Raw genomic sequence first — 27,993 nt, 5'->3', positions numbered from 1 at the left:
AATGTGTCTTGTATTACTTTATGATTTCATCACTTTCATCTTTGTTTCTTTAATACAAAGATATTACTGAACCTGCAGAGTTGCGTTCACAATGCATGATAAACACGTGGAAATAATGTGAACTAAACTCACAGCACCTCCCGAGATAATTAGCAGAATTCCCATAGACGACATTATTCTTGCAAACAGTTTTACAGTTTTCAGACGAATGAAACATGCACTTGGTTGCGTTGCACACCTCTGAACAATCAGCCAATCAGACTCAAGCATTGTGTGTGTCTTTGTGACTAACAGCATTTCTTGTCATGCGTCACTCCGAGAAGTCTTACAGGTCGCCCGCCTGTTGCGGGTAGATGAGCAAAATTACCCACGCATGAAATACATTTGGACGAGGAGCTTGCGGACTGGATTCAGTCGCGTTTTGCGGGTGGCGGGTGCTAGTTTCACACCCTGGCCACTGTTTAATATATTTGGCAACTTCCCTGATTCATGGTTTTGCCATTTCTCGATGTTGTCGATCATCGTCTGTCAACGAGTGTCACAATCAGCATCGGGATCTTTGCAAGACATCGTCGATATCCGATAAATTCCCACTACTGTGTCATTACCAGCACATCTCAAGTTCTGTATTGTGTTTAATAGAATTCTGTGCTGGAAATGACACTGATGGAAATTACATTTTTAACTTTTTTTAAATGGGCGACGTCTTTGTTTTGCCAAGTCAAATTTGATGTATCCTAAATACACACAATTAAATAATATTTGTATTTCATTTTAGTTTTAATTTAAATAAATACTATTTAGTTATGCACACTTTATACTTAAGAATTTGATACAATGTACTTGTTATGTACATGCATACGTGGTGTTGCATTGTACTTATACGTCTGTAATTTCACTGTTGACCATACCACTAATTCTAAACCTTACCTCAACATCAACCTCAGTAGCAGCAAATGTTAACACGTAGTTATGCAATAAATACATTGTATTGCATGTATTTTAATGTTAGTATGTAGTAGTTAAAGACACCTTATATAAAGTGGGACGCACACATTTTGCATAGTTTGGCAAAAATGAAAGTGATTGGAAATGCCGGCCAATAGAATTATTCTGCTCACAATGTGGCCTTAATAGCATACCAAAAATCTGTTTATTTGACAAAAAATCTACTTCTGGGGTGAAACACCCTTTTTAATGTCTTATTAGCTCACATTTGAGGGGCTATTATTGTCAACTATTTAAAGACTGGTTTAAACATTTTAAATCTCAATGTTTGTCATATGTAATAAGCAGTCACTGAGTATTTTTTTCACCCAGGTTGCGTGATGACATGAGCGTGTGTGTTGCTGACTTTGGTCTGTCTAAGAAGATTTACAGTGGCGATTATTATAGACAGGGAAGCTTCGCAAAGATGCCCGTCAAATGGATCGCTGTGGAAAGCCTCGCTGACAGAGTCTTCACTGTCAAAAGTGATGTGGTAAGAACTTACGGTCATCACTGTCCTCTTAGTTCTGTTATGTTAAAAACTCAGTAGACTCATGAGAGTGTTGTTTTTACTTAACCTGCAGTTCCTTTATTCTAATATACTTTGATCTAAACAGGAAATACTTGCTCATATGACACAAACTTCTCAATCATCAAATCAAAGTGGCCTGGGTAGATCAGCGAGTATTGACGCTGACTACCACACTTGGAGTCGCAAGTTCGAATCCAGGGTGTGCTGAGTGACTCCAGCTAGGTCTCCTAAGCAACCAATTGGCCCGGTTGCTAGGGTTGGTAGAGTCACATGGGGTAACCTCCTCGTGGTCGCTATAATGTGGTTCTCGCTCTCGGTGGGGCGTATGGTGAGTTGTGCGTGGATGCCGCGATGAATAGCGTGAAGCCTCCACACGCGCTACGTCTCCGTGGTAACGCGCTCAACAAGCCACGTGATAAGATGCACGGATTGACGGTCTCAGACGCGGAGGCCGCTGAGATTCGTCCTCCACCACCTGGATTGAGGCGAGTCACTACGCCACCATGAGTACTTGGAGCGTATTGGGAATTGGGCATTCCAACTTGGGGAGAAATATGGAGAAACCCCCCCCCAAAAATTAAAACCAGTCAGGTGTTTTTGGTGGTTTGTTTTTGCAGAAGTTTCATGACTGATATCTTTTAATGTCCCATTTAGTGGGCGTTTGGAGTGACCATGTGGGAAATAGCCACCCGAGGCATGACCCCGTACCCTGGTGTGCAAAACCAGGAAATGTATGATTATCTCCTTGAGGGCAGCCGACTGAAACAACCAAACGACTGTCTTGATGAACTGTGAGTTTGTATTTGCTTCTCAATGAAAGTGGTTGTCCTGAATGTCTTGGTTTATTTTAAAGTTTTGTTCTTATGATAATGATAGATAGTTAAATTAGTCTAGAAGTAAACACTGCAAAAAGGAGTGGTGGTGGCGTAGTGGGATAAAGCACATAACTGGTAATCAGGTGTGCATTTGGCAGACGCTTTTAACCAAAGCGATTTACAGTGCACTTATTACAGGAACAATCCCCCCGGAGCAACCTGGAGTTAAGTGCCTTACTCAAGGACACAATGGTGGTGGCTGTGGGGATCAAACCAGCGACCTTCTGATTACAAGTTATGTGCTTTAGCCCACTACACCACCACCACTCCTTTTGCAGTAAAACTTTTCAAGCTACAAACTAATTAAATTACAGTCAAGCTAATCCTTTAAAAAATAAAAAGTATTTAGCCAAAAATAAAGTAGCTAACTACACTGGCGCTATTTAAAGAAGTATGTATATATATATATATTTTTTTTTTTTTTTTTTTGTTAAATAATATCACCTGATAGTTATATATTTAATTAGGGTGACATGAGCTGGCCTCATAAACTATGCCTAGGACCCCCCCTGACATGGTCTCTTATCCCACCTCCATAGACCCTACATGTTACATTAACATAGTTTCTACATCTGTCTTGCATCAACTTAAAGAACATTTATCTGGTTATTACACTCAAACTGTGAACTTTAAACATTAGCATATTCTATGGTTCATATTCTGCACGTATTTTGCACAACTGTACAGCTCCTTTATTAAAACTAGTAAATTTACTTTTCTATATATATATATAGTATCTTTAATATAGTTTATGATTTTTGCTATTGTATGCATCAAACACCAAGGCAAATTCTTTATTGTATGTGAAAACTTACTTGGCAATAAAGTAAATTCTGATTAAACATTTAGGAAGATAACATAATATTGATCATAAATGTATACTTGATATAAACTAATAAAGATAGAAAATACCTTATTTTACAGAGCTGAGAGTAATAAATGGCAACAATTAGCTAAATATTTCACTTAAAAAAAGAAAGTAAGTCCCTTTAAGGCTGCGCATGGTCTCAAGTGAATAAGTGAATCGTTTATGTGAGCAAGTTCAATTACATGATCAGTCCAAAAGAACTGACTCACTAAAATCAATCTGAGTTACCAAAGCTAAATAAAAGTAAATTATTTATTTGAACCATTTCATGTGTGTGTTTGTTTGTTGATGCTGATTTGGCAATACAGTGTGAAAAGTTTATTATTTTGTGATGCTGCAGCGCTACTTGTAGAACAATGTAGCTTGTTACTGGAAAAGCTGCACTAAATGTAGTTAAGTTTGTAGCGTCACTACTTTTAGTTAGTTACTCCCCAACACTAATAACATGCAACATGCTGTTGTGTTTCAGGTACGACATCATGTTCAGTTGCTGGAGCGCTGACCCAGTGGCCCGACCTGACTTCACACAGGTGCGAGAGAGGCTGGAGAATCTAGCAGAGAAGCTTCCCGCGGTGTCCAACAGGAGAGACGTCATCTACATCAACACCACCTTCACTGAGGAAGAATCAATAACTGATGTGGCGGCGGAAGGACCCGTCCTTATCTCATCTCCCTCCTGTAGCCGTCACACCATGGACACATCTGTTGTGACCGCAGACGTTCACGAGAGCACAGATGCTGAGGGAGATGACCGTTACGTTGTTGTCTTGTCGTCTGGTGAACAAGCGATGATGGGTGCGAGCAGTGCTGTTGTTACACCCCTGTTGGATAACGGACTCTTGGAAGGGGACGATGTGGAAACAATTGGGGAAGGTACAGGGACGCCGCAAATATCTAGTGACACAAGACGTTTGCTCTGAAGAAGAGATGTGAGATGGGAAGAATGATGAAATGCATCAGAACATTGACTCTATGAGAATTGGCTCAAATTATTTTTTTCACAACTTAAAGGCGTAACATCAGCGCCCCTAGTGTCACTAAACGGAATTGCAAATATAATGTTTTCGGACAGGTTTCCCAAACATTGATCTGACAAACATGATTGTGACAAATGTGACAGTGCCACAGAACCACAGTGTTTACACTTTTCACTCAACCTACAGATGACTTGCATATAGTTGACTGCATATTAAGCTGGGATACAAGTATTGTATATATTTTTTATTTATCTATCTAGTCTGACTATCTATCTATCATCTATCTATCATCTATCTATATCTATCTGTCTGTCTAATCTATCTATCTATCATCTATATCTATCTATCTATCATCTATCTATCATCTATATCTATCTGTCTGTCTAATCTATCTATCTATCATCTATATCTATCTATCATCTATATCTATCAATCATCTATCTATCATCTATCTATCAATCATCTATCTATCTGTCTATCTGTCTGTCTGTCTTATATATCATCTATCTATCTATCTATATACAGTATCTATCTATCTATCATCTATATCTATCTATCATCTATCTATCGTCTATCTGTCTGTCTGTCTAATCTATCTATCTATATCTATCATCTATCTATCTTCCTATCTATCATCTATCTATCTATCTATCTATCTATCTATCTATCTATCTATCTATCTATCTATCTATATACAGTATCTATCTATCTATCTATCTATATCTATCTATCATCTATATCTATCTATCATCTATCTATCATCTATCTGTCTGTCTGTCTAATCTATCCATATCTATTCATCTATCTGTCTGTCTGTCTTATCTATCTATCTATATCTATCATCTATCTATCTTCCTATCTATCTATCATCTATCTATCTTCCTATCTATCTATCTATCTATATACAGTATCTATCATCTATCTGGCTGTCTATCTATCTATCATCTATCTATCATCTATCTATCTGTCTGTCTAATCTATCTGTCTGTCTGTCTGTCTAATCTATCTATCTATCATCTATCTAGCTTCCTATCTATCTATCTATCTATCTATCTATCTATCTATCTATCTATCTATCTATCTATCTATCTATCTATCTATCTATCATCTATATCTATCTATCATCTATATCTATCTATCATCTGTCTGTCTGTCTGTCTAATCTATCTATCTATCTATATCTATCATCTATCTATCTTCCTATCTATCTATCATCTATCTATCTTCCTATCTATCTTCCTATCTATCTATCTATCTATATACAGTATCTATCATCTATCTATCTGTCTGTCTAATCTATCTGTCTGTCTGTCTGTCTAATCTATCTATCTATCATCTATATCTATCTATCATCTATATCTATCTATCATCTGTCTGTCTGTCTGTCTAATCTATCTATCTATCTATATCTATCTATCATCTATCTATCTATCTGTCTGTCTAATCTATCTGTCTGTCTGTCTGTCTAATCTATCTATCTATCATCTATCTAGCTTCCTATCTATCTATCTATCTATCTAGCTTCCTATCTATCTAGCTTCCTATCTAGCTTCCTATCTAGCTTCTATCTGTCTATCTATCTATCTATCTATCTATCTATCTATCTATCTATCTAGCTTCCTATCTAGCTTCCTATCTATCTATCTATCTGTCTGTCTGTCTAATCTATCTATCTATCTATCTCATCTATCTGTCTATCTGTCTAATCTATCTATCTATCTATTCTATCTATCTATCTATCTATCTATCTATCTATCTATCTATCTCATCTATCTATCTGTCTGTCTAATCTATCTATATCTATTCATCTATCTGTCTGTCTGTCTAATCTATCTATATCTATTCATCTATCTGTCTGTCTGTCTAATCTATCTATATCTATTCATCTATCTGTCTATCTATCTAATCTATCTATCTATCTATCCTATCTATCTATCTATCTATCTAGCTATCCTATCTATCTATCTATCTAGTCTGTCTATCTATCTATCTATCTATATCTATCTATCTATCTAGCTTCCTATCTATCTATCTATCTATCTAGCTTCCTATCTAGCTTCCTATCTAGCTTCCTATCTAGCTTCCTATCTATCTATCTATCTGTCTGTCTGTCTAATCTATCTATCTATCTATCTATCTATCTATCTATCTATCTATCTATCTATCTATCTATCTATCTATCTATCTATCCTATCTATCTATCTATCTATCTATCTATCTATCTATCTCTATCCTGACTGGGATGCCCAATTCAATAATGCACTCTAAGTCCTCGTGGTTGTGTAGTGACTCGCCTCAATCCAGGTGGTGGGGGAAGAATCTCAGCTGCCTCCACGTCTTGAGACCGTCAATCTGCGCAGTTTTTCACGTCTTGTTGAGAGCGTTACTGCGGAGACGTAGCGCGTGTGGAGGGTTCATGCTATTCTCTACAGCATCCATGCACAACTCGCCACCGAGAGCGAGAGCCACAATATATTGTTTATAGTGAATTCAGATTTTGATCCAAATTTTAACAGCAAAAAAAAAAAAAAAAAAGTACACTCATCTTTTGATCATTTATAGTCGGAATAGCAAAAAAAAAAAATTTTCAAATCAGATTTGGATCTAAATTTTACAGCAAAAAATGTACATGCTTCATTTGGTTGTTTATAGTCCGGATAGCAAAAAAACAAAAAAAAAAAAAGCATGAAGCTGGATTTAACAAACCTGATCAAAATCAAATTTGGATAAAAAAAAATATGTAACAAAAAAATCATCATTTGGTTGTTTATAGTCAGGACAGCAGAAAAAGCATGAAATTTGATTTTTACAATCCCGACTGAAATATCAGTTGTATCAAATTTAATAGCGAAAAAATTACATTCATCATTTGGTTGTTTATAGTCAGGAGGACAGCAGAAAAAAAAGTGATTCGATTAAAATCAGATTTGTATACAAATTTGAATGGAACAAAATCACATCATTTGGTTGTTTATAGTCAGGACAGGAAATGTTTATTTTTTTCCAACCTCTCTTCAACACTGACAGCAAACTCTCAGTTGCCGATAAAGAAATTTGCCCATCTTGCATCGTTGCTATGGCAACCGATATACATTACTGCGTCGTTGCTATGGCAACCGATATACATATACCAGATATTGAAAACACTTTCTGTACAAACAGACCCGATTTAATCACTTACACAATGACGGTATGGACAGTCAATCCTAAAGATTGTATTTGAAAAACAATTTGAAGCCCCTCTTCTTCCTTCTTGCAAAGTGTTACCTCGGACAGTATTTCACAGTGCTCACAATAGAAACAAAACGGACATGTCACCCACCCGATGAACTCTGTTTAAAGCCACATTTACTGTGGGGTTCTTTGCCTTAATGTATGTTAATGCACAGGACCCTAAAACTGTGATACTGCAGTTTTTAGAAACGAATAAGAGACTGTTCCCTTTTTGTAATATAATGTAATTGTCTTTATAATGTGATTAAAATGTTAATTTTATTATTATTATTATTTTGTGATCTTTGATTTAGAATAGACTTGTGTACAAAGTATCCAATTTGTATATTAGAAGTGCGTTTTGTAAATATACTTGATCTTTTATATTTTAACTTCTGTAGGGAAGTCTATGATGGAAGTGTTCAGATGTTATGTGACGTATTCTTTACCTTTGATTGAGGTACACTAGCAGTGTCACCATTTATTTGTGATTGTTATAAAATTGTATAAATAATAACAGGTATTATGAAGAATATCTTATTAAATACTGCTAACAAAATAGGCCTATATGTGCTACTACTACTACACAAAGTGTGTACAGTGGGTATGGATTAATAATTTAATTAGATTTATTTCAACAGTACAACATATTAAACTATGTCTATCCTTCACAGGCTCGTTTTCATGTCAAATTAAATATGTTATGTGATGAGTGCGCCTTTCATCTTCTTTTTTTTTTTAATTTTTAATCTAAAATGTACTTGCCATATGAAAATATGACCTATTGAATTTGAAAATAAATCCAATGAAGTTCCCCACAGTTCTATTCATAATTGTGATGACAACATTAGACATTGTAATTGCTACCCATGACTGAAAGTGAAGATTAGCTTAAGTGTTTATATTTTGTTTTCATTTTAATGTTTCCACAAAAGATTTGTTTGTAACATAAATAAACATTATTTTACATTTTCTTAACCTTCTTCCCAATCTTATTTACACCTGATCAGGGATACAAAATCCTCTAGACATTCAATTCATTTCTTCTCATGAATAATTGATGTTGAATATACAAATAAATAATATAATAAAATATATACAAAAATAATATACAGTTAAAGTCAGAAGTTTACACACACGTTACAAGTCATTAAAACTCATTTTTTACCCACTCCACTGATTTAATATTTGCAAACTATAGTTTTGGCAAGTCGTTTAGGACATCTACTTTGTGCATGACACAAGTAATTTGGTTAGAGGTACCACGTTCATCTGTACAAACAATAGTACACAAGTATAAACACCATGGGACCACACAGCCATCATACCGCTCAGGAAGGAGACGCACTCTGTCTCCTAGAGATGAATGCAGTTTGGTGTGAAAAGTGCAAATTAATCCCAGAACAACAGCAAAGGACCTTGTGAAGATGCTGGAGGAAACAGAAGGACGAGTATCTATATCCACAGTAAAACGAGTCCTATATCGACATAACCTGAAAGGCTGCTCAGCCAGGAAGAAGCCTCTGCTCCAAAACTGCCATAAGAAAGCCAGACTATAGTTTGCAAGTGCACATGGGGACAAAGATCTTACTTTTATGAGATATTATCTCTGGTCTGATGAAACAAAAATTGAACTGTTTGGCCATAATAACCATTGTTATGTTTGGAGGAATAAAGGGTGAGGCTTGCAAACCAAAGAACACCATCCCAACTATGAAGCATGGGGTGGCAGCATCTTGTGGGGGTGCTTTGCTGCAGGAGGGACTGGTGCACTTCACAAAATAGACTGCATCATGTGGAAAATTATGTGGATATATTAAACAACATCTCAAGACATCAGCCAGGAAGTTAAAGCTCGGTTGCAAATGGACAATGACTCCCAAGTATACCTCCAAAGTTGTGGCAAAATGGCTTAAGGACAACAAAGTCAAGGTATTGGAGTGTCCATCACAAAGCTCTGACCTCAATCCGATTTGTGAAATTTGTGGGCAGAACTGAAAAAGCATGTGTGATCAAGGAGGTCTACAAACCAGACTCAGTTACTCCAGTTCTGTCTGGAGGAATGGGACAAAATTCCAGCAACTTATTGTGAGAAGCTTGTGGAAGGCTACACAAAACATTTGACACAAGTTAAACAATTTAAAGGCAATGCTGCCAAATACTAACAAAGTGTATGTAAACTTGTGACCCACTGGGAATGTGATGAAAGAAATAAAAGCTGAAATAAATAATTCTGTCTACTATTATTCTGACATTTCACATTCTTTAAATAAAGTAGTGATCCCAACTGACCTATGACGGCATGTTTCCTACAATTATATGTCAATGTGAGTTTAAATGTATTTGGCTAAGGCGTATAAACTTCTGACTTCAACAGTATGTATAATCAAGGAGAGGTCTGTGTCTGTGTGTGTGTGTGTGTGTTTCTGTGTCTGTGTGCGCGTGCGCGCGCGCCTGCCTCTGATCAGTAAACATGGCCACCAGGATCCATCGGTTGGCTCACAGCAGCAGCTGTTTGCTATGTTTAATATTCTTTATCTTAATCGGTTCATCATTAGATGGAGTAAATGCCGCGCCAGAAATGGGTCTGTGGACTATTACATTGCTCAATGTAAGTGTGGATTGGTGTTTATTTTATAAATGGACAAGACTGTTGGACGAGGCTAAATGCTTACAGCTAGCATCACACATGAACACATATGCGTTCATTAATGGTCCTGATGCGAGATATTTACTCTGTCAATCGTCTCATTTTGTGCCACTAGTGTTTTAATAACAGCAAAGCCATTTAGATGATGAAATACCCCTTAACTGTAATAATGTCATGTTTAGCTGCTGTGTTTCTGTTAGCTGCCTGTTAGCGCAATGTTGCAGCTCTTCATAATTCTGTGATCTGAACAATATTTAGGGATTTAGTGCTATTTAAAAGAAATTAAATGTAAGAAATGTGTTACGATCCTATCTTTGTTGTTTATGATAGCACTGGGTCATGTAACAGACAGCTGGATAGATAGATAGATAGATAGATAGACAGACAGACAGACAGACAGACTGATAGATAGTCAAACTAGATAGACAGACAGATAGATAGATACTGTACAGTAGATAGATTCTTTGATTGTACTTTATACTTGTGAATATTATCTTGCAAGACCGCATTAATCCCAATAGTACAATATACAATAAACATACATTAAACATGTTAAACAGAAGTGTTGAGAACATCTGTTATTTAGTTATACCTGTATTTCAGGTATGATTTGGGAAGAAGGCATCATACAGTCTTATAGCAGTACATGTAGCCTTTCTCTACATAATTATTTATAGCAATAGCAATATTATGTACGAAGTTCAGTTTATTGGAATCTTTTATGTACAGTTTTTCTGAACAATCAAGGTGCTTACGATCTTGTCATCACCTTTGGTTGTCTGTATAATCTGTGTAAGAAAACATGACGAGTTCTTATCAAATATTTATAGCCGGTTTAATTTTTTCACTGAGGTTTCCAGTGTCTGTCACTGTAAGACAATGCCATATTGCCCCCATTTAGTTTACAAGTGAGAACATCCAAGTAGAAAACCAAGGAAAAATTTGGACACGAAGAGTCTCTCGTGTTACAGCGTTTCAGTGCATGTGTTTTTAAGGGATAGTTCACCCAGAAAGGAATGAACTATTCCTTTATGACATGATTCAGGTCTTTGTGATGTTGCTTTGTATTGTGAAAAGTGCTGTACAAATAAAATGTAATTTAATAGAACTGTTTTCTCTTCTCCAGACATCAAGACCTTTATTATTACGAAAATCCATGTACAAAGACACTGAAATTCAAATGAGAGGTATCGAATGTGATTCTTTCTACATAGACTGGAGATGACTTATAATAAGCATTACTGTTGAAGTTGACTGACATATGTCTGTTGTATCTCCTTGTAGTGACGTCCTTTGGTTGTTTAGAGGAAGTGACATTTACCATTCAATGGTTTTTGAAGTATTACCCATGCCACAATGAGTACAACAACATTGAGGTGAGTAGCATCTGTATGCTTCTAATATGTGTATAGCAGATGTTTATTTGTTAATGACTTGTTTGTTTGTTTGCTCACTCATACAGGAACTGTATGACAAGACACCACTGAGTCGAGGATTGAGACTTGACCCGAACCCTCTTGGACCGGGAGAGTATATTCAGCACAAATACAGTGGATTACTGTGTCACCGCGACATGCACTTTTTCCCTATGCTCAATGTACGTCCACAACATTTGAGTTCAGTTATTAATGTAGCGGCTTATTGGTGTTGCCATATTTGTCTTAATTGGTCAAGTTACGTTTTTGTTAAAAGTGAGAATGAGAAGATATAAACATAAAACTACTGTAATCCAGGTATTGGATATAGTTTTACACAGATGAGGTTAGTTATCGTTTTCATCACTCTAAATTCATGTGTAATGTTTATCATGTTCAGCGACAGGAGTGAACACATTACAAAACATTTCGCTATTGACAAATCCCTGATGACTCAGCCTGGACTCCAAATTATGTTTCACAACAGAATACATGCGAGACGTGATACAAGATATTTACATTTATTCATTTGGTAGATGCTTTTATCCAAAGCGATTTACAAAAGAGGAAAACATAAGCAAATCATCTTAGGGAGACAGTGGTACAAAAAGTGCCATATTACAAAGTTTCACTATCATCAGAATAGTATACAAAACAGATTTAAGTGCAACAAGAAATGTAAATATTTTTTTTTTTTTTTAGTGACCGGTTAAGTGCTTTTGGAAAAGATGTGTTTTTAGCTGTTTTTGAAGATAGAGAGTGAGTTAGCCTCCCGGATTGAGTTGGGAAGGTCATTCCACCACCGTGGTATGATGAAACTGAAAGTCCGGGAAAGTGTTTCAGTGCCTCTTTGTTTTGGTACGACAAGGCGACGTTCCTTAGCCGACCGCAGGCTTCTGGTGGAAACGTAGCTCTGCAGAAATGTTTTTAGGTATGCTGGAGCAGACCCAGTGACTCTTTTGTATGCCAGCATCAGGGCCTTCAATTTAGTACGTGCATCAACCGGCAGCCAGTGGAGAGAGACAAGGAGGGGTGTAACATGTGCTCTCTTAGGTTCATTAAAGACCAGACGTGCTGCTGCATTCTGGATCATTTGGAGTGGTCTAATAGCACATGCAGGAAGGCCTGCAATGAGAGCGTTACAGTAGTCCAGTCTAGTTATGACAAGTGACTGAACGAGACACATAAACAAATGCATGATCATATGTTATGCATTTCAGAATATGATGTGTATGTTTTTAGTCGCCTAAAGGCATCATATATTTTATTGGTTACAATATGAAAAAGTACCATCTAACTATGTCCAAGAGAATTGGCAATTTCTCTCCAAATCTTCTCTTTCTCCACCCGGTTGTGGTACAGTTCAGATGAAACATCAAATATGCACTGATGCTCCTGCCAATGTTCCACAAATTTTTCCTCCATGTCTTCGGTCCAATGAGACTTTCTTGATACCGCAGCCATGCTAGTTGACGTTCTGTTGCAGGTACATCAGGACTCCTCCCACTGAAACTTCCAGTGCCCCGTTTCTTGCTCTCTCATTGGCTGTAGGTCAACGCTGCAGTTGTGTTCAGTCAAAACATATTTCACATTGCACGATTTGGAATCGCAGAATGGTCCAGATATTTAACATTCTTGATATCTCGCAGACATCGGCGACGCGGCAGCGATTCTCTCAAATCGCGTATGGTTCATACATTGCATTCGTCGTTCACGAGAGCGAGCTCCGATTTGCCTATGATTTCGGGCTCGATTCGGCGATCTCCACAAAACTGTCAGCGAGCAAAAATCAGGCTTAAAATCGTGTAGTGTAAACTAGGCATAAGCGTGATTTTATATATATATATTTTTTTTCATAAAATAAAGTTGAAATCATTTTTTGTGGTATTCAACATTATGCCACAAATGCTGTTGATTGAGCTTAATTTGTATTGAACTAGTGGACTGTACTTTTCACAAAATATTGCATACTTTTCTGCAGAAATCAAAAGCAGAGCCAAAAGTGGTTAAACGAATTGCAGTGGAAGGCAAGATACAGGTATTCATTTTGATTGGTAGACCCATTTCAAAAGCCTTTTTGTACTCCAGCCATTTGAGAGAAATATATTCTTTTGTTTGTTTTTATTTTAAGGATGACACTTTCACAAGTTCTCCTCTTGCTGACACTGGCACATCTAGAGCAAAGGTAATAATTATAATAATACATGAAGCACAGTATTTACAACTGGTAATTTGGGGGAAAGAAATACATTGAAGTTTTGTAATGTCCAGTTATTTATTTCTTTTCAAAAGGATCATGTGATTGCAAAAACCTGGAGGGATGGGCCGTACCTGCTCGTGGTTGCGATTCAACCAAGCAAACAGGATGTCAACTGGAATTTAACCTGTATGACTCTATATATAATCGGCTCTTATCACTGATGTGTGAACACATAACGTTTAGCTGTGTAGAAATACAAACAGTGTTTCTGGGCTGTTGTGTCACCTATACCACGTTATCTGATTGTTTCTTATCTGAATTGTGTGTTTCAGTCAGTGTGGTGATGAAGGGGACCCACGGCTATCTCTCCATCACAGAATGGCCTCTCATGATCGTGAGTATTTAGTTGCTTGTCAACTTTGTTTTATTTCCTTAAAGGGACAGTTCACCAAAAAATCTTCTCTCTTCATTTACTCACCCTCATGCTGTGTATGACTTTCTTTCTTCAGCAGAACACAAACTAAGATTTTTTGAAGAATATTTCAGCTCTGATGGTCCATAAAATGCAAATGAGTGGTGATCAAAACTTTGAAGCTCCAAAAAGCACATAAAGGCAGCATAAATGCAATCCATAAATCTCCAGTGGTTTAATCCATGTCTTCAGAAGCAATCTAATCAGTTTTGGGTGAGACCAAACAGACCAAAATGTAAAAAAAATTGTCACTGTACAACCTTGTCCTTGCAGTCTCTAGGCACGATCATGATTTCAAGATCAATTTACTAGTGCTTGATGCATGTGCTAGGAAGTGTAACCGAGCTTGAAATCATGATCACCAAGGAGACTGCTGATGTCAAGATTTATAGTGAAAATGGAGTTGCATTTTGGTCTGTTCTCACCCAAAACCGATTGGATCATTTCAGAAGACATGGATTTTGATGGTGTGTGGAGCGATAGGGAGAGATTGAGCGATCATGTGGGCTTTTAGTTTACTTTCCAAAATGCACGCTCTCAACTTTCAATCTCTCATCAGTCACTCAGTATGTCACAAAACTCTATTTGACAGTGACAACAGAACTAATCCTAACTGTTTTATATTCAAATAAATGTTAGCATTTCACAATTAATGTAAATTGAATGTGATATGTTGTGTTCGGTACACAACTAAACAAATTTTACGAGTTAAGTTCTACATGGCAACCACCAAGAGCAAGCACCTGGCAGGGCCGTAGCAACATAGCAACCACCAAGAGCACCCACTCAAGCGCCTGGCAGGGCCGTAGCAACCTCCCAGAACACCCTAGCGATTGCGCAGTGTGCTAAAAACTACTCAGGCGAGCTTAGCCACCACATTGCAATGCCCTGGCAACCACCCACAACACCTTTGCATCGTTTCAGCATGATTTGCTCCACTCACATTTTCTTCAGTGTAAAAATCTCTTACTCCACTTTTTATGTTATAATCAAACGTGATGCATAAATGCGCATATGTGCAGTGTGTGAGTACAATATGCTTCTGTCTCTCTTCTCTTCAGTTCTATATGGTGATGTGTATGGTGTACATCCTGTTCGCTCTCCTCTGGTTTGTCTGGTCCTCCTGTTACTGGAAAGACCTCCTGAGGATCCAGTTCTGGATTGCAGGCGTCATCTTCCTGGGCATGATAGAGAAGGCTGTCTTTTGTGCTGAATATCAGAACACTAACACTGTGGGCTCAGCATGTACGTCAAAATAAACACCCAGCTCGTGCTGCACTCCACTGCAGTGGATCCTGCATAATAATCCTTGTCGTCTCTCCAGCTCAGGGTCTGCTGATCTTTGCTGAGCTCATCTCCGCTCTGAAGAGAACTCTTGCGCGTCTGCTGGTCATCATCGTCAGTCTGGGCTATGGTATTGTTAAGTGAGTGATAAAAGCATTGATTGGCAAATATCAGTACTGTCTTTCATTACTCAAGCGAGGGGGTGATGTTGTTTTTTGTGTCCTCTCAGGCCACGACTAGGCACAGTCATGCACAGAGTGGTGGGGCTGGGAGTGCTCTACTTCGCTTTTGCTGCCATCGAGGGAGTTTTGAGGATCACTGGGGTAAAAATGACAAAAGACCACTATAATAAACCATTCAAATTCCCTCATGTGTGTATGATATTTTCACTGAAATGTATGCAGTGGAATCAGTTGAGATTGGGAACTCCAGGTTTGTCGGATTGTTGGTAATGAGACAACCGGTTATTTTACCCAAAAATGAAAATTCTGTCATTTATTTACCATCATGCCATTCTAAACCCTTAAGACTTTCTTTCGTGGAACATAAATTGAAAACTTATGAAAAATGTTCTCACTGCTCTTTTCCATATATCAAAAGTGGATAGTGACCATGGGCTCTCAAGCTCCAAAGGACATAAAAGCACCATATATTTTTTGTCCATATGACTTCTGCTCTAATTTCCTAGCCTGTAGATGCCGAAGGATAACTGTGTGAGTAACATTCAGAAATGTAGGTAACACTACAAAAAGGTTGTATTCAAAAACATCAGTTAACTAATATGAACTAGCAATGTTCATATTAAATGCTTCTATACCATTATTAATCGGCTTAATTAGAATATAAACCTATACAAATACATTTTAAAATTAAATGTTGTATACGTCACCATTTAGTTCATTTAGTCAAATCAAATCACTTTATTGTCACACTACCATGTACACAAGTGCAACAGTAGGTGAAATTCTTGTGTGCAGTTCCGAGCAACATAGCAGTCATGACAGTGACGAGACATATACCAATTACAATAAACAACATACTTACACAACACAATAATTATATACAATGTACAGTAAACAATACACACAATATAGAATACACAATATACAATACAATAAGTAAAGAGTATATTAAATATATATATATACATACATTAGTTGTATTGAGGAGAATATGTTGACAGTCCAGTGTGAGATTATAGATTAATAAAGTGCAGTGCTAATTATTGATCCTGATAGATCAAGTGTTCTACAGTCTGACTGCTTGGGGGAAGAAGCTGTCATGTAGTCGGCTGGTGCGTGTCCTGATGCTGCGATACCGCCTGCCTGATGGTAGCAGTGAGAGCAGCCCATGACTCGGGTGGCTGGAGTCTCTGATGATCCTCCGAGCTTTTTTTCACACACCGCCTGGTATATATGTCCTGGAGGGAGGACATATGTTTCTGGCAGTTGATATTTCTGGCAGTTCGCACCACCCTTTGCAGGGCTTTGCAGTTGTGGGCGGTGCTATTGCCGTACCAGGCGGTGATGCATCCAGTCAGGATGTTCTCTACAGTACTAGTGTAGAACCGTGTGAGGATTTGGTGGTTCATTCCAAACTTCCTCAGCCATCTCAGGAAGAAGAGGCGCTGGTGAGCCCTCTTCACAAGGGCCTCAGTGTGGACGGACCATGTGAGTTCCTCAGTAATGTGGACACCGAGGAACTTGAAGCTGCTGACTCTCTCTACCGGTGCTCCATTGATGGTGATGGGGCTGTGTTCTCTGTCTTTCCTCCTGAAGTCCACTACAAGCGCCTTGGTTTTACTGACATTGAGGGAGAGGTTGTGCTCCTGACACCAGCATGTCAGAGTGTGCACCTCCTCTATGTAGGCTGTTTCATCATTGTCAGTGATCAGACCTACCACCGTCGTATCCTCAGCAAACTTAATGATGGCATTGGAGCTATGTGTTGTAGTATTAGAGATGCACTGATACGATAACTGGATGAGTATCGGCTCCGATACTGAAGGATATGTGCAATATGATAGCACCATACGCAAACAAAATCTCAGATGTAGATGCACAAGAGTTCAGTTCACTTAACATGCATTGAGAATGGCATCAGAATTTGAATAAGAAGCTAATTAAACTACTGTGAGCTAGCCCACATACAGACACTTACAGGACTTCTGGAGTGTTCCGACTGTCAAAACAAAAGCCTGAGCGTTTTAAAGTTAATGGTACATGACTGGAATACAGGATATTACTATTGCATTAGAGAATTCTAAAAGTCAAACTAGTAGTTTAAGAAATGTGCTATTGTCAGTTGCGACCATTATGATGAATTGACAGCAGTGTTTCCCACAGAATTTAGTGAGACTATGGGGGGTGGACCTCCAACCCTGTAGGGAGGTCCGGGGGCATGCTACCTCGTAAGAATATGTTGTACATTTTAAAGTGAAATACTTCCATCTGGTGCACTTTGAGAGCAGAATTAAGAGGCTAGTGTTGTGCTCTTGTAAACTATTGTGTGCTCTTAAAGCTGCAGTTGGCAACTTTGAAATAAATTGAATTGTGAGAAACAGCGCCCCCAATTATTCCCCATTTACATGATCCTCTTCACCCCCAGCCAGTGTTTAATTGACAGCTGTTCACAAACAGAGCCAAGGCCTGCCTGGGGTTTGATATCCCTTAAAATATTTTTTCTATGCTCATTCTGAAAAGCAGGGTACAAACTAGGGATGTCAGTTTCAGCTTTTTATCTTTTAAAGTTACCTCAGTCTTTTATTTTATGTTATTATGAGACTGAGAAGTGCAAAAAGATTTTAGATGAGACCGTGGTGGGGCTATTAAGACTGTGGCGGGCTGCCAGAGACGACTAGTCAATGGGAAACACTGGACAGTAGTTCAACCACTTGTTGAGAATAATGGTATGTTTGGTGTATGTTGATCTGTAAGGGTCGAGATAATGGACCAACCCTCATCACTTACGTGATATTAGCCGTGTTTGATTCTTCTGCCATCTGGTTCATATCCTTCCATTAGATCTGTCTTGCAGCCTGTTTAATTATAAAAACATTTGATAATAGAGTTTTTCTGACCAGGGTTTATTAGAACTCTATAGCATCTTTTTCCTTTATCCCTAATCTCCCCTTTCTCTGTTGCTCCCCCGTCTCTGTGCGTCTCTCTCAGGCTAAAGACTCTGACCTGGCCCTGCTGGCCAACATTCCCCTGGCTCTGCTTGACTCCTCTCTCTGTTGGTGGATATCCTTTTTGGAAGCATTGTTTGTCCTGTTCTTGCCTCTGCACACTCTGTCCAATGGTCAAATTTTATTCCTGCATGATGCTTTATTTGTGGAGAGTTTTTTATTTGCCAGTTAGATGTGATGACATCTAGGCTTTATTGCTGTGCATTATTCTTATGTTAGGAATGCAAGGAATATTCTGGGTTATTTTTAATCAAATGTTCATGTACTGCATTTTTGGTCCAAAGACAATAAACTTTTAGGGTGTGTTCACACTTGTAGTTCGGTCCTCTTGGTCCGGACCAAAAAAGAAAATGGTATATTTAGTCCTGGTTTGCTTAGCGTTCACACTGGCATTTTAACACCGAACCTAACGATACAAAACAAAAAAGACATCATGAAAAGTCACAACCTAATTGGACAGCTTTTATGACGTATATTTTTGACTGAACTTGCCGATCATCCAAAACAATGCTGGGTGCAAGGCGAAATGCTCTCGTTATATTTATGTATGTATAATATATTAGAACAAACGAAGAGATAATAAAATGTGTAAAGGAGTCAAAACAGCGGCAGGAACCTCCGTTGCACACACAAACGAAGATATACAGCAAGGACAGCATTTCTGACGCCTGTACTGAACTGTAATGAGCTCCTATGATGAGAAGAACCAGTATTAGTCAAATTACTTCCTGTTTTTGGTCCGTTTAGACGTCTTTGGTCCATGTTGCATTCATATATCAATCAAACCGCACCAGAGTTCGTTTGGAGGCGGACCGAGACCCACTTTTCAGGCGGTCTCGGTCCACTTGTTTGGTGTGCACCAAGGTTCATGTGACAGCGTGCACACTTGTTCAAATGAACCGCACTAACAGAGCAATTGCACCAGAGTTCATTGTAATCAAACCAAACCTGCCAAGTGTGAACACACTCTTAAGTGCCAGTGTGACTATACAAGTGGGGAACATGTTTACATGCCATTTAAATTTGGTTATACTTTTGAAACCGTGCAATAGTTGTATATTTTCAACAATAAATGATTGCATACTAGGCTTCTATGGTAAGAGTATTTAGTATATGCTAAGGGTGTTTATTTAATTTTTCATTGAATTGCGTCTAACTACATAAAAAACATGTTAAAGAAATGAACTCAGTTAATCATGTCCCAACACCGTAATAAGGAATATTCCTAGTATCATCGGAGCAATTCAAGCTTGAAGTATCCCCCGTTTTCAGCAGGGGGAATTAAGCATAAAAACCGATGTTTTAAACTGTTTAACTTGACACGTGACCTAAAACCACTGTGTTTATGACGTGACATCCAAAGTGAGGTGCTCCAAAAGCATCCGTCTGACGCATGTGTGCATTGACGGCATTTAAATGTATTGAAATAAACAATATATTGCCTTCTAAAGCCACTTTGTGCATTGTCTTATAAATGCTTTACCTGTCTGCCACAATAATGTAATGCATTTTATTATCTGAATTATTATATTTGTGATATTTTGAGGGTCTTTCTTTGCAAATATCTATAAATGCGAATAATTGTAATGAATTAGATTGATTGATTAATTAATCAGCATAGCATGTAATTAAATTGATTTAAAAAACTATTAATCAGTAGGCTTCACATGTGATACATGGACATGAACTTGAAAATAATCCAGAATATTTCTGTGTTGAAATCGTAATTTGTGTGTCTTATTGTCCTCCAAGCCAGTGGCTCATTTTCTTGACTCTATCTCAAATATTTGTCAGTCTAGCACAAACCATTAAGACTCTAAAACTCAGAAGAAACCCAGTGAAGTTGTCTTTGTACAGACACTTCACAAACACACTCATCTTTGCCGTTCTTGGTGAGTATATGGCATGCATGTCAAATATGGGACCCAAGAATTTAACTCGTCAACAGCATAAATCACGTTGGCTAATGCATGGCTTGTTTCAGCCTCAATCATTTTCATGATGTGGACGACGAAGAAGTTCCGTTTAGCAGATTGCCAGGCGGTGAGTATTTGAATCTCCCGAGATTCTAGCTGTCTGCTCTGTGTCAGAATAGTTGGATCTAGATTGGTTAATTGAATGATGATTAAAGGTCAATAGAAGTCTATTTGTGAACATTGAGGGATGTGTGTTTGTGAGCAGGACTGGATGGAGTTGTGGGTGGATGATGCATTCTGGAGGTTCCTCTTCTCCATCATACTGCTGGTCATCATGTTTCTGTGGAGGCCGTCAGCCAACAACCAAAGGCAAGACCCTATCAAACCCTAGTGAGATACCTCGGTGTATTCTGCCTACATAGGCAGCAACCTAACTGTAATGGAACCACATAAGTGACGAAGATGGAATTGTTTTTATGGGCAGCCATGCACTTATGGGACAGGACCAAAATGTTGGGACAAAGTTTGTAATCTCAAAATGCCTTCTGTGTAGGTATGCGTTCACACCTTTGATTGATGACTCTGATGACGAGGAGATTGAAGAGTTCCTGGTGCCAGCAAATATAGGTCAGTCCACATACTTTCTGTCTAGATATCTGAGACTTCTTGCAGTTAACCGGTACAATAACAATTGTGTGAACATTGCACTTGGGTTCATTTAAAGGGATAGTTTACCCAAAAATGAAAATTCTCTCATCATTTACTCACCATCATGATATCCCAGGTGTGTTTGACTTTCTTTCTTCATCAGAACAAATTTGAAGAAAATTAGAAAAATATCTCCGATCAGAAGGTCCTTAAAATGCAAGTGGATGGTGATCAGACATTTTGAAGCTCCAAAAATCACAGACAGTCAGCATACACGTCATCCATACAACTCCAGCGGTTAAATTAATGTCTTTTAAAGCGACACAATCCCTTTTGGTGTGAAAAGTTACATTTTTAAGTACTTTTTAACTATATTCCATCGCTTCCGGTAAGATTCACGAGAGCGCCGAGTTCACGTGGTCTCTCGTATGACGTATTCATGTTGCCATATTACGGATGTAATCTCTCGTTCTTCTCTCAGATGAGACATCAAAGATAAGCACACAAAACATACAAATACAGATCTAAACCAAAAATGATTGGATAATTTTCATTTTTGGTTGAACTAACCCTTTAAATCACAAAAAAGTTAAACATGAGAGTAATTCATATGTACTCATTCTTCGTCAGCTGATGGGATAAAGTTGAGGGCAGCTAAGACAGAAACTAACGGCACAGTGAAACCTGCAGCAGCCAATCCGGTTAGTTTAAACATGTCAATGAACTCTCCCATGTTTTTATATTTATGTTGTATTATTATACTTATCTTTTTATTATATTACTTTCATTAATATGTGTTTGTATTTATAAAATTGCAACCTAAATATACACACATTATTACCATTTTCAGGATGAAGATTTGAAGTGGGTGGAGGAGAATATTCCCACCTCTCTTACTGATGTGTAAGTCTATTTATGTTGGAAACAATACTAACAAACACACTAGCAGACTGGAGCTCAAACCCCCTCCCAACAAAATGTTTTTTATCCATGCAAATTTGAAATTATCTTTTTTTATTTCAGAGCACTTCCTGTTCTTCTCGACTCTGATGAGGTATGAAACTCTTTTACTATTTGGATAATTTTCCTTTGTCTTTCTGTTTATTCCTTCTGTCTTCTGCTCCTGATAAGGAATATGTAGAGTGCACAAAATAATGAAGTCTTCAATTAGCATTATGTGTCAACTATAACAGTGGTGTGTCAATTTCATAAGCAAATTTTCAAAGAAACAAACCAGTAAAAATCTGTCAATAGACATACATTTTTGGAAATCCCTACTACCGCCTCATCATAGGGAATGGTCTTCCGTTATGTGGAAATGACCTTCTGCTAAGGGACTTTGCTAGTGTTTTTGTCTCTGTTGGGCTAGACTACTAGAACTTGCTCTGTCGAAAAAATTAGTTGAAACATGATTATTACAAAATAACATCTGGATTAACCGTGCATATCTAGCAATATGTACTATGTTATTAGTAATTGCATATTGTCTGCAAAAACTATATGTAATTTTTAGGGCTGTCAATTTAACACTTTCATTTAGTGCAATTGATTATATGAAAATAACGCATAAAATTTTGTTCGCGTTCAGCAGGGGGCAGTCAGCGCATACACAGCCTTTCACAGATGCCACGCTTTTGCGTTCAAAGACAGCTGAAGAGAGCGAAATTGAATCAAAAACACACTGTTTTTGTGTGTGTCTCTTTAAATGCAAATGAGCTGCTGCTCCCCACCCCCAACATAGCTCTGGTCTTTGTGAATACAAACAGAGACAATGGTAACTTTAGCTGCATTAGCCGTGGAATCAGCTAGCAAACACATTTGGAAAGGCGATTTGCAAACGTTCAGAAAATAAAAAAAAACGTGCGATACTTACATCTTCAGGATATAAAGCTGGAACACGAACAGTTGGTACTGATCCATGCTTGAGAATAAAAAGTTTTGACACATTTCTTATATTATATTGACAGTTATTCACAAAGCAGTATGGTGTAAAAAGATTTGCATAAACATACACACATTTTTGTATGTTTTGGGGCACATTTCCTTCAAAAACAAAACTTGTCCACTGCGTCTTCAGTGGCTCTGATGTCAGGAGTACATGAAGACTCTTATGTTCACTTTTACAGCAACAACAGAACACTTATGACACTTACGAAGCTGAGACATTATTCTTCTCACTGTATCTGCTCCAGTGCGGAAAAAATGGCCGATTGTGTGTAGATCACTCAGGGGAGGATCTATGATAATAGGGTGGAGTCCATCACCAGTCGTGGGCGTGGCCTGCTCTAACGTGACGTCACTTTAGAGCAGAAACGGAAAGCATTCATTTTGACACAGTTTTTCTCACATTTATGTACAAACACTATTTAAAAGTACATTTTGCATAATAGGTCCCCTTTAAAATTGACACAGCATCCAAAAACGCAGTGTTTATGGCGCTAAAACACGATGCAACCAAAGTGAGATGCCCTAAAAGCATCCGTTGGACATATGTGTTCATTGACAAATCTTTAAAATTAGCGCAGACAGAATACGTGCTGTGAGAGATGATGAACTTGATTGAAAAAAAGATTGTGGTCTAGAGTGGGGCAAAAGTAGGCTTATGTTCAATATAATGGAAATAAAACAAACAATAGGCTATATTGACTTTATTATTTAAATTATTATATATTAAATTAGCTATTTTTATGGGGCCTTTTTCTTTAGCAAATGGTGTGATTAATCAGCAAATCATGCAATTAATTGGATAAAAAATTTTTTTAAATATTGTGACTGTAACTGTTACCTATATCACCTGCCCCTACTAACCTGTATGTAATTGTGTACATATTCACCTGTTGTAAATAAATGGAATAACTGATACTGGATTTTCTTCATGATATTTGCACAGGAGATCATGACCACAAAGTATGAGATGTCTAAGATGGAGTGAGTAGAGAAAGACCTGCATCTACAGCAAGCCTCCAGAGACCACCCATACGCTGTTCCTCAAACTGGCGTCTGACCCTCACCAGAGAGAGTGACAGACAGACTGTTTTTAGCTCCTTTGGTCTGCTTGGTTGGTGGCCTTTGGGTGCGATGAAGAAATCGTGCTGATGGGGTGGAAGTATTCTAGCAAATTTAGACGCCGTACTAGCTGAACGTCATGTGAGGTGTTACCTCTTTTCTCTGAACTCTTAAAAACGTCCAGCAGACTCTGTCAACATTGACCTGTATTTATGTTTCTACACGTTTGTGATGCCATGCCTCTTAAAATTGTGCATGACTAATCAAATGCAGTAATAATTCATTTTTCAGATGGGTTTTTGTATTCATTTTTGTTTGTTTGTTTGTGTGCTTGTCACTCAAAGTTAAACTTGAAAAACAATTATTTATAAGGAATTTCAAGTTGAATGACCAAAGTGTCTTCTCCTACAGTTAGGACCTTGTCTTTGGCTGTATATAGTGTTATTTAACTGTTTCATACTGGTTCATAGTTTTGTCTATAATTTCGAGACATAATGTAAAATGTGAATAGTAGATGACTGTTGGTGTGACAGATTTGTATCGGTGTGTCCAGGGAGTCAGTCAATTTTTATTAAATTATGTTTTTGCTTTGAACGTGTGTCCTGCTTAAAAGAATAGTTCACCCTGAAGTAAAAATCATTTACTCATCCTTCTATCGTTCCAAACACATTTTATGCAACACAAAAGGACACTTCTCTTTTTCATACAATAAAAGTGCACGGTGATTTATGCAATCAAGCTCCAAAAATGACATGAAAGCATCATCGAAGTATTGTAAAAGAAATAGCCCAGGCTATGTGCATCTTAAGCATATGCATCTTAATCTCAGTAGATGCGTACTAAAGCCTTAAACGCTTCTGTTCTTGAGTTTTGTTTTGCATTTGGCTTTATCACAATCTTTGTTTCTGTCAGATTGTCATTTTTACTTTGCTGCCCTTGTCTTGACATTCTGTGACATGTCTTCGAAACAGAACGACGTGTGCTTTTAACATGAGCCGTAAACAGGATGACTTAAACTTACAGAAAGAGATAAAACATTGTCAAATAACTGTATAATATAAAGTGCACTTCAAGTGAATGTGATGTCTTTGGCCATGGGATGCAGTGATTTAACAACCCTTGTGCATCAGTTTAAAAAAGTTACTCCGAGGTCATTAGAGGGCAAGAATGTCTGCGTCAAAAAACTGCCATAATATTATATATTAATATTATTTTTGGTAATTTTGTTTAACCAACATCTGTCCTGATCATAACTACCAAATGTTCATTAATTTTCAGGATTTTAGCCCTTTTAATGCCTGTTTGTTTATATAATGCCACTATTGTTTTTTATGGAAATAAAACCAGTCTTGGATATGTCAATGATTAGCAACAACAGATTTTTATGCATTATAATTTTTTATGCAGTGCCAGATTTAAAATAAAAAACACTCAGGACCTTGCCATAAAAATATTATATATTCATAATATTTTGCACTTTCACTGACTTAAACCAACATCAGTTTTGATCATAATTACATAATATTCATTCATTTTCAGGATTTTAACCCTTTAAATGTCATTTTGTTTACATATGTCACTGTTGTTTTTTTTACTCGGACACACAAAATGCACGCACACAATTTTAGCTGCATCATTTATTCAGTTGTCCTGCATTGCTCTATAATACAGCAATCAGAAAATAGGAAAAAGCATGTATTTGCTCCATAGGCTGAACATGAGGAAAATGGCGCCATCTGGTGGAAAATATAAAAAGTTTACATTTTGAAGCCAGGGCTCCGGAATAAAAACATAATATCATTGAATTCATGATTTTATGCTTTAATGGAACTGGGGTCAAATATTGCAGTTTGAATGGGTTTCAATGGGGACATTTTTGTCCTCAAGGTCCTGAGTGTAACTATTTTGTGTACACAGTGTAGTATAGATATATTTTAGGAACTGAGGTTGAAATATAATAATTCCCCTCAAAAATACACACCTTTGGCCAAATTTGTGCCGTTGGAATTATCACAGCTAAAATGATTGAAATAAACTAAAATGAAAGACAATAATGTCCTGACGGTCACACAAGGGTTAATTTAATCTGTATGATTCTGCCCTTGTCTTTTCATTTTTCTTACTATTTTGCTTCCTTAATAAAAATCTTTTACTTTCAACTGGTTTCTTTGCTTTTTATTCACAATCAGGTGAACTCCTGTAATGCAGCCTCAGTAAGAGAGCACACCTGAAGTCCCAAAGTCTGAGCGCAGGTTCTGTCTTTATGCATGTTTATCCAGGTGTCATTCACGTTAACCAATGTGGGTTGCAATAAAGACTCTTTATTACAGTCTAATCAACAGCTCTCGAGAAAAAAATGGCTTTTACAATAAGATGGTGTCTTCCTGTTTTGTCATACATTGTGCATTTGTAAGAGTTAATAATGTTCTGAATTTAACAGATATTCCTTCATTTCTCTGGAACCTAACTTTTGTAGCCAGATTTAACGTGAGTGGTGCCACGAAGCTTTGGGTGATTAATGGGTGGTTGCCAGGGTGTTACTATGCAAGGTGTTCTGAGTGGTTTTTAGTTGTTGCTATGCAGTTATTAGGGTGTCTTGGCCCAAGTCAGAGTTCACACTCAAGTCTCAGTGATATTTTGGTCTCCAGATATGGCTTAACTTCCTCCTTCAGTGCATGGATTGTTTTGCCCTTTTTATTATCCACTGATCACTTCGATCACCTGATCACATTGAATAGTATTTTTAAAAGTTGAATAGTTAGGGTTAGGGGTGTGTTCCCTTGCGAAACAAATCAAATGTATCCGCAAACTTGCTGCTTGTTATTTTCACATGCAAATGAGCTTGTAATTCACCAGAAATGTTTGCCAGAAGTTTTCAGCTCTTCACCTGTAGTGGCGAACATCCGGCAATCCTTTGGCAACAATGGACAATTTGCCACAAGTTTGCCGCAAAGCTCATTTGCATGTGACAAATTATCTGTGGCAAATTTGCAGTGAACTCTCAATTTTTGTAGGGATTCAGGTAGAAAGTAGAAGCAATATAGTGATACTTGCATTAGCAAACACCACTATTAAAAATACTTTTATTTATTTATTTATTTTTGCATAAGATTAATGAGCACCGACCACCTTGTGAGAAGATATTACTGCGTTTAAGCAAAACAGAGCAAGTACCAAAACCATGCACCACCAGTCACATTATGTAGCATAAAACCTAATGGATAAAGTAATATACTTTATTTTGAATATTTAGAATAAATATTGTGAAAACGTATTTAAGAATAAAATCGAATTTATCTGTATCGTATCTTATATAGGCCCTATATATATATATATATATATATATATATATATATATATATATATATATATATAATAGGATAGATTTAAATGTATTAATAAATGGGTGTCGAAAATGTTTAATTTGAAAGTTAATGAACTCTTTACATGCTGTGAAATTGACATATTTTCGGAAATCGCGAAATACCCGGGAATCAATGGCGTTAGCGCAATGCATTTTTAGGCGCGAAAAATGCGCGCGAATATAACATTTTGACTAATAACCACTTACATTTCGGTCTGTTCCTCACACAAACGTTTTCTTAATATAGCGCACAATCGTTTAGACTACTTTGATTGTATTTTTATGGTGTTTTTTCTTTTTTTGGAGCTTGACAACCTCAGTACTCACACACTTTCATTGTATGGAGGATTATTTTGTGTGTGCGCGCGTCACTTTTACATAAAACATTTGGCTTGAAAC

General features: G+C 37.4%; 2 protein-coding genes across 3 annotated transcripts in view; both read left to right on the top strand.

The window, feature by feature from the left end:
* LOC127618062 (tyrosine-protein kinase Mer-like) overlaps nucleotides 1-5,337 on the top strand; it is a 37,391-nt gene extending 32,054 nt beyond the window's left edge. Inside the window, exons 17-19 of the mRNA XM_052090296.1 lie at nucleotides 1,321-1,480; nucleotides 2,174-2,310; nucleotides 3,732-5,337. Of these exons, the coding sequence (XP_051946256.1) occupies nucleotides 1,321-1,480; nucleotides 2,174-2,310; nucleotides 3,732-4,182 (748 nt within the window). The 3' untranslated portion in view covers nucleotides 4,183-5,337. The remainder of the gene's footprint in view (nucleotides 1-1,320; nucleotides 1,481-2,173; nucleotides 2,311-3,731) is intronic.
* Nucleotides 5,338-9,917: 4,580 nt separating this feature from the next.
* On the top strand, nucleotides 9,918-26,358 carry LOC127618010 (transmembrane protein 87A-like). Of its 2 annotated transcripts, none has more exons than XM_052090217.1 (20): nucleotides 9,918-10,063; nucleotides 11,229-11,289; nucleotides 11,387-11,478; nucleotides 11,565-11,699; nucleotides 13,499-13,555; nucleotides 13,649-13,702; nucleotides 13,810-13,903; nucleotides 14,050-14,111; nucleotides 15,251-15,434; nucleotides 15,514-15,613; nucleotides 15,703-15,796; nucleotides 18,644-18,719; nucleotides 20,448-20,552; nucleotides 20,645-20,703; nucleotides 20,842-20,945; nucleotides 21,130-21,203; nucleotides 21,855-21,925; nucleotides 22,075-22,127; nucleotides 22,248-22,278; nucleotides 24,115-26,358. In XM_052090217.1, the coding sequence occupies exons 1-20, from the start codon at nucleotides 9,926-9,928 to the stop codon at nucleotides 24,154-24,156; spliced, it is 1,686 nt and encodes a 561-aa protein (XP_051946177.1). In that variant the 5' UTR covers nucleotides 9,918-9,925; the 3' UTR covers nucleotides 24,157-26,358. The 2 variants fall into 2 exon arrangements, with proteins under 2 accessions (XP_051946177.1, XP_051946179.1); XM_052090219.1 differs by lacking the exon at nucleotides 18,644-18,719 and adding an exon at nucleotides 18,410-18,485.
* Nucleotides 26,359-27,993: the final 1,635 nt, after the last annotated feature.

Source organism: Xyrauchen texanus, chromosome 24, assembly GCF_025860055.1.
Source record: "Xyrauchen texanus isolate HMW12.3.18 chromosome 24, RBS_HiC_50CHRs, whole genome shotgun sequence".
Lineage (NCBI taxonomy): Eukaryota > Metazoa > Chordata > Actinopteri > Cypriniformes > Catostomidae > Xyrauchen > Xyrauchen texanus.
Note: the sequence above shows the minus strand (reverse complement) of the source record. Positions and strands in the feature narration are given on the sequence as shown.

Bases quoted from the DNA above. Each gene is read 5' to 3' on its own strand.
- LOC127618010 (XM_052090217.1), top strand. From the start codon at position 9,926: ATGGCCACCAGGATCCATCGGTTGGCTCACAGCAGCAGCTGTTTGCTA. The intron at 13,556-13,648 runs GTATTCATTTTG...TTTTATTTTAAG, and splicing joins CAGTGGAAGGCAAGATACAG to GATGACACTTTCACAAGTTC. The intron at 15,614-15,702 runs GTGAGTGATAAA...GTGTCCTCTCAG, and splicing joins CTGGGCTATGGTATTGTTAA to GCCACGACTAGGCACAGTCA.